The sequence below is a fragment of the Mytilus californianus genome, unplaced genomic scaffold (assembly GCF_021869535.1).
Source record: "Mytilus californianus isolate M0D057914Y unplaced genomic scaffold, xbMytCali1.0.p SCAF_14, whole genome shotgun sequence".
Classification (NCBI taxonomy): domain Eukaryota; kingdom Metazoa; phylum Mollusca; class Bivalvia; order Mytilida; family Mytilidae; genus Mytilus; species Mytilus californianus.
Window position 1 is genome coordinate 5,525,454 of NW_026262626.1, and position 11,489 is coordinate 5,536,942.

At 30.3% G+C, this 11,489-nt stretch overlaps 1 protein-coding gene across 2 annotated transcripts; it reads left to right on the forward strand.

Annotated features, from left to right (window-relative positions):
* Nucleotides 1-1,249: 1,249 nt before the first annotated feature.
* LOC127724085 (peptidyl-prolyl cis-trans isomerase slr1251-like) lies at nucleotides 1,250-11,111 on the forward strand. 2 transcript variants are annotated; one of them, XM_052230937.1, is made up of 9 exons: nucleotides 1,250-1,349; nucleotides 2,947-3,042; nucleotides 4,796-4,984; nucleotides 5,621-5,683; nucleotides 6,171-6,321; nucleotides 7,428-7,454; nucleotides 8,524-8,580; nucleotides 9,584-9,719; nucleotides 10,338-11,111. In XM_052230937.1, exons 1-9 carry the CDS (start codon nucleotides 1,266-1,268, stop codon nucleotides 10,453-10,455), a joined length of 921 nt encoding a protein of 306 aa, XP_052086897.1. In that variant the 5' UTR covers nucleotides 1,250-1,265; the 3' UTR covers nucleotides 10,456-11,111. The 2 variants fall into 2 exon arrangements, with proteins under 2 accessions (XP_052086897.1, XP_052086898.1); XM_052230938.1 differs by lacking the exon at nucleotides 7,428-7,454.
* Nucleotides 11,112-11,489: the final 378 nt, after the last annotated feature.

Below are 11,489 nucleotides of genomic sequence, written 5' to 3' on the forward strand. Positions count from 1 at the left end.
TGATGCATGACGATAAAATATAAAGTAACATTTTCTATTTGATGATAAAAAAGACCAATGATTTTGACGAAGACAGGGGCGGATTCAAGCGGGGGCGTGGCGGGCGTGCGCCCCCCCCCCCCCCCTAAAATTTGTAAAGCATGAGTTGTCCTCGGCTTATTAAAGAATATTTCGATAATTTTACCTCAAAAAAATGTTTGCCTCACTTCGCTCGGACAAAATTTAAGTCTGCGCCCCCTAACCTGAAATCCTGGATCCGCCCCTGGAAGCACGTTAAACATGTTAAATTCTTTCCAAACTGAATAACGATAACGGATAATTGGGGCCTTCCTAGAGGGGGGGGGGTATGACCTTTATCGGGACTCCGGGATCGGGTGTTTTTAAGCTCGGGATTTCGGGATTGATTCTTTCGGGATCCGGGAATTCTTTTTTCGAATTCGGGATGTCGGGATTTAATTTTTTTTTAATTCGGGACCTCGGGATTCCATGTTTTTAAGCCCGGGATTTCGGGATCAGGACCTCTCCTACCCCCCCCCCCCCCCCCCCCCCCCCCCCCCCTTTCCTACCCTCAAGAAGGTCAATGGTCGAAACGTTTTGGGAATTTCTATAAAAGTATTATCATTATTACGATAATTTATTTGCAGTAAGCTTAACTTTTTATTGACATATAAGGGAGCTACCATTTGATTTTTATGGGGGGGGGGGGGGGGGGGGGCGGGGGCTAGGATGAAAAATTTTGTCCTGCCTTTTTATTTTTCCCTCTATACACCTTATCGCTAATCCCGCTTGACCCGAGAATCAGTCCCGCTCGAACTTTTGACGTCATACAACAATCACTTTTCCATTGTGGCGTCAGATATTTTCTATTATGACGTCAAAATTTTACGGGAACTTGTGTGATGTCCAGTAATGGCGGACAAATAGCGATAAGGTGTATTCGGTCTTGCCTTTTTATTTTTCACTCTATTCAGTCCTGCCTTTTTTTTTTTTAGTTTATCCTGACTTTTTTTTTACATAAATTATCATCATGCCTTTTTTTTTGCAAATAATCTCATCCTGCCTTTTTTTTTACTCAATACTCCTGTCCTGCCTATTTTTTTCAAATTTAATCCTAGCCCCCCATAAAAATCAAATGGTAGCTCCCTAAGTTGACTTTAAAAACAGACACAACTTTTTAACGATTGTGATGACGTTTTAATGGCGGGAAAAGGGAGTTATCTGACTTGTATTTGTACCGGAAGTTGTAATCTCCAAGGAAAACAGTCATGGCGGGCACAGTACCTCAAAGATTAGAAGTATATGGTTTAATTAACGATGTTAACTTTCAAAGAGCCCGATATTGTGCAGAGGTTTGTATTTCACATGAGTACTTAGACTGCATCAATCAAACAAGCTATAAATGTCGGCGGAGTTAAAAATTAAGGAAAATCTATCGTCTGTTTACCTTGTTTACAATGTAGTTTATATGCGAAAAAATTATAATAAGAGTGTGAGATACGTCTAACAATGCAGGCCCGAAAATACGTTTGCTGACAATTTTTCCAGACATACGCAATGACCAGAATTGACAACCATTGTATAAATGAATTGTTTGATTTAATCACAAAATATTTTATACAATGCACCTTGCTAAGAATCCGGGTCCTGAAAGATCTGAGCAAGACTTGATTATATTCCTATCACTTTGTTGTAACCTATCATGTTTAAATTCCTGTGCTCTGTCATTCGACCTGTTCTATATTTTATTTGCTGAACACATGCTGTGATTTCCTAATTCCATGTCCTTTATTTGTAAATAAGTGTTTTGCTTATGATTCTCGATTATATTCCTATCACTTTGTTGAAACCTATCATGTTTATATTCCTGTGCTCTGTCATTCCACCTGTTCTATATTTTATTTGCTGAACACATGCTGTGATTTCCTAATTCCATATCCTTCATCTGTAAATAAGTGTTTTGCTTATGATTCTCTTTATCAATTCCTGGTTGTTTATAGTCTGGATACAAAGTTCCAGTATTTCTTCAAATCCGAGCAAGACTTGATTATTTTATGGTATTTTAATAATGACTAACAAAATAAACAATTCATATCGCCGTAGCATTGTTACGTAATAAGTTAATGTCCCGAAGGTGTGTGTGATACAGTTCCTGAATAATCCAAGATATTACAGGTCAGTTCGCCCAAAATCATCTTCGCTCCCATTCATGCTCGCACCCCACTTGTTTGCACCCTTTTTAAAGGTTTTGTGTTAACTATTAATTTAATCGTGTTTTGCTATAGAATAAATTTAATAAGGTTTTTTATTGCTTTAAAATAAGGTGCCTTTCTAAAAACATAAACCGGTTTCCTTTAACATTTTGTGTATTATATTGATGTCACGAATAATGAATAATTTTATTGATGAACAATGACCAAGTTTGTCTATCTAAGACTTGTAAAAGAAATGGGAAATTAAACTTTACAAGGGGAGTTAATTGGGGTCACTGGCTCTACTTCTTTATTCACAACTTTTATATCCCACTTTTTATAACACAACTAGGGCTAATTCAGAACTTGATATATTGTGTAGACATCTACACTGTACCTATTGTTTAGGACTTGATGTTGCCCTCTAGATGAATTTTTTTATTGTTGTATTTTTTTTGGTTGCTGTCCCATTGATGTATACACCACATCTCCTTCTTTTTATACTGAAACAAAAAGTACCAGCTTATGGTCATTTTGCATTTTGGGTTAAGGTTAATTTGACCAGCTTCTGGTCAATAGACAGGCTGTTATTTTCATTCTTTGACATTTGTAATTTATACCTCTCTTAAACTTAAGTTTTACTATTTTATTTATTTGCAGTTGGAAGCTTTTTTTCTAGACAGTTTGTTGATTTTCAATCAAGAGTGAAATCAATAAATTTGCTCTGATTTCAAACTACATTTTTTTTGTATTTCAGGACTTATGGAAGAAAGACCCAAATACATTTCCAGATCCAGTTGTCAATGGAATGTTGGAATTTGAATGGGATTTATTCATTGATGCTAAAAGAAAGGTATTTTTTATGTTTTGTGAAATAAAATGCAAATTTCTGTTGTACCAGTGTATTTTAATACATTATGCTAAAAGAAAGGTATTTTTTTATGTTTTATGAAATATAATGCAAATTTCTGTTGTACCCAGTGTATGTTAATACATTATGCACAAAGAAAGGTATATTTATGTTTTGTGAAATATGATAGACATTTCTGTTGTACCCAGTGTATGTAAACACATTATGCTAAAAGAAAGGTATTTTTTATGTTTTGTGAAATAAAATGCAAATTTCTGTTGTACCCATTGTATGTAAATACATTATGCTAAAAGACAGGCCTGGGGCCATTACATTGCAATGTAATGCATTACATTACAATTACTTTGTGATTCTTCCGTTACAATTACAGTTACAATTACATTTTTCTCACATGTAATGCATTACATTACAATTACTTTGCCTGTGTAATGCATTACATTACACATTACTTTTTCAATATAAAAACTAAAAACATTTAAAAAACAGATTTTTATAAGAAATTGATAAATATTACCTGGGTATATGTACATATATATACAGTGTTAGTGACATAGACTTCAAATACATGAAAAAAAAAATTATCATATAATTTTGTTTCTAACATTGATCACTTAATCATTAAGACATCATAAAGGGATTTCAAAGGGATATAATAAATGTGCCATTAAAGGATTATCTTGTAAAATGCTTAAGGGCTCTGTGAGGACAAACATAAGTTGAAAAGATTTGATTGCAATAAAAACATTTTGATATTAATTAGGTGAAATAACAATCACAGTTTGGTGTAAAAATGTTGATTGACATATTCAATCTTTCATTGAAAGGCATGTAAGGTGTGTATAGGATTATGAAAATTTCATCTTCATATTTTTTCCATTCATCTATATAGTTTTGTTTAATAATTATTTTTTAGAAGATTTTTTAAGGGCGAACTATCTATAATGATTTAATACAGTAATTAACTGTGACAATAATTTTATTCAATACTTTCTTTTTTTTTTGTTAATATTTTCTTTTTATTTTACTATATTCTTCAATTTTATGTATTTTACCAATTTGTAATGAAAAGTAATGTACAGTAATGAAGGCATTACATTGATTTTTAACTAAAGTAATCATTACATTACATGTAATTGTAATGCAGAAAATGTGCATTACAAATTACTTTGCATTACATCAAAAAAAATGTAATATTACAATGCATTACAATTACAAATTACCATTACCCCAGGCCTGCTAAAAGAAAGGTATTTTTTATGCTTTGTGAAATATAATACAAATTTCTGTTGTATCCAGTGTACATGTATGTTAATACATTTTATACTTTGTGTTTTAATTTATGACACAAATCTAAAAACTTACTTATATATGAGGGTGTGGATGGGGGTTTACAGAATAGAGAATAATGGGCAAAAAATATAAAGAATAGAGAAATAATTTATTATATGGACCAAAAAAATAAAAAATAGAGAATAATGAGTTGCTAAAATATAAAGAATAGAGGAAAATATCCTGAAAAATTAAAGAATACAGAAATATGAACAACTCAAGCTGGAAATTCAAAGGTTGTGTCAAAAATTTAAGTGTGGAGGAGCACCTGTGACCACCCTTAAACAGTGTGTAGCCTGATTATCTTATATTTTGAAAATAACTTGTTTCAATTGGCTAGTGAAAGTTATCTACCAATGATTTTTTCTCTTAATAATTTCTGATTCTATATTTGTTTGTTTTATAGGAACTAAGAGGTGAGACCTGGTCATTTGAAGAGAAAGCCATTTGTTTTACCAATGGCCAGCTGATAGGTGGACCAGACAACTTTGTAGTATGGGCTGAAGATAATTATGGTTTTGAAGAGTTTAGACCATTACCATTATATTTAACTTTAACAGATGAAGCTTATATATCACATTTAAATTCCAAAAATGTAAGTCTATATAGTCAACTAATGTCCTTGGCCATTCCATAGAAACATCAAAAACAAGGAACTATTTGAATCTGGATAATTTTCAATTCTGGAAACTTGATATGATGAAAACTAACCAAACTATAGACAGTTAGCCATGTGTGCATGGCAAAGGTTAATTTTACTTTCACTGATATTTCAGTATGAACTAACCCTCCTAAATTGAGTTAGTTTTCATCATACATTTCTTATCAATTTTCCAGAATTCAAAATAAATCCAGATTCAAATAATTCCTCGTTTCAATTTAATTTTTTAACCATAATTTTGTGCAGAATACTGCTCTTGCAACTATGAAATTGAAATGTTTATGCACAAAATAGGACAATACTGAATAAAGTTGTATTATCTAATATGAAACCACTTTAATATATTTATGTACAGCAATGGTGTATGGAGATATTTCAGAAGCATCAACTATCAAACCGCTTGTAGCAACATGATCTGAGTAAATTTAAGTTTTTAAATTACTTTATAAACTTCATGCTTGATTATGTTTGTATATTGAAGCAGATAGATGACTTTTTAAATAATTTTTTTTCTGTTGTTTGTTAATATGAATAAATAAAAATAATTGTACAATCAATTTTTATTTTCAGCATCAGTATGTATTCATGGAAGTATCTATTGGTGGTGAATCAGCAGGTCGTCTAGTGATAGAGGTATTCATTTATTTATGAATATACTACATTTCCTTTGATGTAATTTTTACTGTTTTTATATGACCACAAACAAATTTTGGGGTTGTATATTGCTATCCCGTTGTCGTCCCAAGACATTTGGTTTCCGGACAATAACTTTAGCGCTCAGGGAAGTAGTTTTTTACACTATTTTTTTGTTGTTTTTCATGGTTCAAAGCTAAGCCTACCATGAAATAAAAGCTCGGTTCAATGATAAATTACAACCTGAGTTCAATATTTAAGGCTAAAATTTGTAAGTTCTTAGTAGTTTTAGAACACATGAACATTAATACATTTTTAAACATATAAGGATAAAAGAAGTGACATTTCTGTAACACTTTTATGCATACAAATTTTGTATGAAATGATCTTCAAATGTTGACTAGAGTTATCTCCCATTTGTCAAGCAGTTAACTGTATAATTGATAATTTGTTAGTTTTATAAGAATTTGTTTTATGTATATTTCAGCTTTTTTCAGACGTGGTACCCAAAACATGTGAAAACTTCAAAGCTTTATGTACTGGAAATATGGGGAAATCTAAAGAAACAGATTATGATCTTCATTATAAAAACTCAATGTTTCACAGAATAGTTAGAAATGGATGGATACAAGGGGGAGGTAATTCTAATTCTAATTTCCTTCACACATTTTTTTCAATCTCATTAATTAGACCTCACATTTTTACCAGTTATCAGTGATTCACAATAATAAATGCACACATTAATTCCTTAATTTATAGTATTCAACATGATTGGAAGTGTGTGATTACTATTCATTATCTGATGCTCTCATTAAGATACGCAAGAAAGTTTTCTGAGTACATGTAGTTGACTTTTACTCTTACGTTTGATTTATTTTACAAATGTAAGATATTGAATATTCATAAAATTTAATGTACAGTGCTAAATAAGGACTAACAAAGATTGTTTTTTTTGAAGCAGAAATTTGAAGATTTCCTGAAATAGCAAGAGATGCTCCTAACTCTTTGTAAAATTCCTATGTGATACACAGTTCCATTGCCTTCCTAAATGACCAACCGAACTCCTGAATAATTTGAATCTTATTTCATTTTGCAGTATTCATTTACCTTCTTAAACTCTTGTTTGAAACCTGTTAGACTATGAATCATCACCAGGAGGCTCTGTAAACTATGTGTGGTTTTTTTTTTTTTTTTTTTTTTTTTTGCATTACTTACTTTTTATTTGCCTAGATTGATCATCCATTTTATGAGGGGCCTGATCTGGGGGTCTCATCACGATTCATGAGTTGATTTTTTTGTCAATCACGATTCACAGAAAATATAAATTTCCATGATCACGGATCACGAAAATATAAAAAAAAATAAATCTGTAGAAAAACGGATCACGATAGCGAAAATGCACCGATCACGAAGAACGAAAATAACCCATCAGGCCCCTCTTTTATATTAGAATCAATTTGATCAAAATACAGATCCTGTGTCAAAGTTTTGCTTGCAAGGATCTGACAACAGTCCCCTTTACTTTCTGTTCTGGAAATAATTACATCAGCCAATGAAATTTCAGTCTCCATATTTTTGAAGGCGTGTATCATTCCAACAAAACCAGAGGATCCCGAAAGGATTTTAAAACAGAAAGTAGAATGGAGGCTTTTTAGGTCCTTGTAAGCAACACTTGGAGATAGGATCTGTGTTTTAATCAGCTTGTATTATAATGAAAATGTTTAGGTACATTATACATTTGTAGATATATTTTTCACTGGTAGTGGTCAGGGTAAGTCCTCCATTATTGAGTATATTTGGAATGACATTTTTGTGCATGCTAACTGTTTGAAAAAAAAAAAAAACTTTTGCATTCATTTATATTTGTATTGTTTTTGAGAAGCTTTACTCACAAATCTTAAAAGTATTACAGAAAATAATTATTTGATATGTGTTTGAATTGTAATTAATTGTTTAATTATAATTATAATTATAATTGTTTACTTTTACAAATTGTGACTTGGATGGAGAGTTGTCTCATTGGCACTCATACCACATCTTCTTATATCTATGAGTATTTTAGAGTGGATAGCTTGTATTCCATTCATACTGAGGTATGCATCATGGGTTGAAAAATAAGCATAGAACAAAATTACTGTGGATTCATTAATGATTATCATTAGAGGAATACCCTGGGTATTGGCAAACCATGAATTTAAATGTTCAACGAAGTACAAATTTACTATAGGTTTGTATGCAAAATTTGTCAAAACCAGGAATTTACTATTTACTTCAATCCACTAAAATTGGTATTCAGGAAAATAAATGAATTCACAGTACTATGAAGAAATTTCAACAATATAATGAGAAATTAAAAAACAAAGGAAATTAAAACTTCCATACCAGAGCATGAAGACAGTGTTTCTTTATTAAATTGGAGTTATTCAATGCATGTTTCCTAAATTTGAATGATTTTTGTTTTTGTTTTACTCAAAAACATGTCTCAGTATCACAGGGTGAAAGTTCAGCAAGTTTTTATCTTTGGCTAAGAATCATAGGGTGAATTTACATTTTGGTATAAATTGGTTAAACATTGATAATATGTATCAGAATTAGATAAAGAAATTTTAGGTTTTTTATGTGTCAGAATAAACATCCTTTTTTAAAGTAAAAATTTAGTAAAAGTGATTTGTATTTAGTCTCTGTAACAGGTGTCAAACTAATTCTTTTATGGCATCCAATGATTTCACATTTGCTTATAAACAAGGTTTAATAGACATGTTGTAGAGCAAATGATACCTTTTAAAATTTCACCCAAAATTTTATATTCAATGCATTTAAATGAATCTTTAACGTTACAGATATTTATCACAGCAGAGGAAATGGTGGAGAATCAATTTACGGTGCAGCATTTGAAGGTAAGTTTCGAAGTCAAAAATATTATGTTCAAACCTTTGATACAACTATGTCTTAAATATGGGATAGACATGTATCAGAGTAAAATATGAACTAATAGCAGATAACCATTATGTCACAGGAACAGTGATTTAATTGCTGTTCTTCATCTTAATAGATCATAAAAGTTCTTCAATAGTGAATTCAAAATCTCACTGCCTATTTCAGATGGTCTGTAGTGTCCATTAATTTGGTATATTCAAATAAATTATTGATAATTTCTACTTATATATAGGTCTTTGAAAAAATAAAAGCAAGACAATCAGTATTGTAGGGATAAAACTTGTGAAATCTTCCTTCAATCTATTATTCATTGCCTGATAGAGAATTGAGAATTATATTAACCCAAAACAAACCAATAATTAAGATTTTTGTGTTGCAAAACTTGAAATGGAGGAGTCAAGTTGAAATTGATAATGATAATTGGAGGACTGAATAAATTATTTTCAAAGCACAAGTATGTCAAATTAAAGCAGTGTAGCCATAAGCAATTTCTACAGTGATTAATTGGAAAAGAGATATAAGGGTATCATTAGCTCAGTTGTCAGTGCTTCACTTATTATTCATAACATACCTTTCCTAAATTCTATGTTGATGAATTTACAAATCATTAAGAAACAAAGGTTACAATTCCCTCAAGTAAAGTTGACATAAAGGTGGATTCAGCTATTCTTTAAAGATACCTTTTGGTCAAATATCTCCTTATGTATTTAAGTAGTTCTACTTTTTCGCTTGCACATTTTTGGGTTTGAGCTTTCTTGATAAATTTAAATCCAAAAAAGTGCTTCAGACACACCAAATTTATTAAGCATTAATTTTATCTTTCTTACAGTAAAAAGAAAGTATTTATTTACAATTAAACTAAAAGTTTTTTTCCTTCTTCAAAAATGTGTTCTCTATGCAGTTTAAAATGCAACTATGTACTAACGGCTTTTGATAAAGAATATTAAACATTTTTGTCTTCAGATGAGAATTTTGCAGTGTCACATGACAGGCGTGGTATAGTTGGAATGGCAAACAAAGATCGTCACACAAATGGTTCACAATTTTACATCACATTACAGCCTGCAAAGTGGATGGATACAAAATATGTTGCATTTGGGTAAAAAATTACATTTCACTTTGATTATTAAAATTATTTGTTTCATTTGCTTTAAAAAGTACTAAAATTTAGGAGAAATTTAGTTGGTAGATGCTTATATCACATAGACCATTTACAACCCTATATTTGGTTAATGAAATTCTTGATGCAAATTCTTTTTTTATAATGTTGTCTTTTTTTAAGTTTGAAGATATGGATCAAGTTCTTGGAAATTTTGAATTAATTAAAATTTGTTGTTGAAATTGAAAATAGCACCTTATAATAAATTAAATATTTTAAATACAGAATGTATAGCATCCATCAAACTATGGAAGGTCTCTTTGCCAGTTTTTGAGATACAAGCATTTGAAAAACTAGAAATTGACTAGAAAGGATGTCTTTGGATTTGCACATGTTGCCATCATCATAAAATATTTCAGTATTTAGATAGCAAAACATTTGAAAACAAGTCAACTCAGTTTGTAAATGCACAAAATAGCTGTCTAAGTCACATAATATTCAAAATATAACCTTAAGCCTTAAATAATACTTTTAGCCTTAAACATTGTTAACTTGTAAAGTATTATAGCTTATATGATACAAGAAAATAAATGTTAAATCTTTTTATATATATTTCAGACAAGTTATAGAAGGTACAAAGACACTGAAAATGATGGAAGAACAAGAAACAATGAATCAAAGACCGATGAAAGATATAAGGATTTTAGACTGTGGTGTGTGCAAATACGAATTCTAAATGTTTCAAATACTATACAGTTGTTGTAACTTAAAAGCAGGCCGGATTAAATCCGTGCATGAGGATTAATTTTTATCTGTAAAACATAAATACAGATTGCCTTAAAATGTTAGAAGATATAATTCAGAACCAAAAGATATATGCATTTTACTGCTGAATCTTATATAATATGACAAAATATTTTTCTCACTTTCGTCAATACTAATTTTTACTACATTTATATTGTTGAATACATATTTTTATTATATATTTAAAGAAAGATTAAGCAAACATTGTGTAAGTCTCCAAATTTGCCTTAAATCCAGCTACTTTTACTTGAAGATGGCCTTGTTTTTTGTCTTATTTACACAATTTTAAAAAACAATGTACATGCTTATTGTCTGTGATATATATTTGAATATTTCTTTGTTGAATATATGTATTTACATTGCTTTGAATATTTTTATTTACTTATTTGAAAACCCAAAAGATTTTTTCATTTATATATGTAAAAAGTGACATAATTTTGAAAAACAAGTGATCAGTTTTATAGTGTGCCTTTAATGGTTACAAAATATGTAGATATGAATTTTATTTTATCAGATTTATTATATCAGGTTTAATTTCTGTTTAATAAAATCTAAAATTTCATTAAAAATAAAACTTGAAAATACAAAGCTATTGTCTTTTTTTTTGTTTTCTGATGGGATACACTAGAGCTTTCACTACTTAAGTCTACAGGAAGTATTAAAATATGCACTTGTGTAATCTCTAATATGTGTTATATTGTTACATACTTGGTAAACTAAAATGTTATTTTTATGGAATGCTGGGGGTTGTGTTAACACCATTGACATAGTCCTAGAGATGGACTGGTACTTAAAAATTGTTCACACATTTATTGTCGTCCTTTGGTCTGTGGTAGATAATTGTCCCATTGGCGATCAAACAAAAACTCCTTATTTATATATTTATTCAAGGATCATATAAAAATAAGAAGATGTGGTATGATTGCCAATACCAATAAGATTATTTAAGAGAAAATATTATATTCA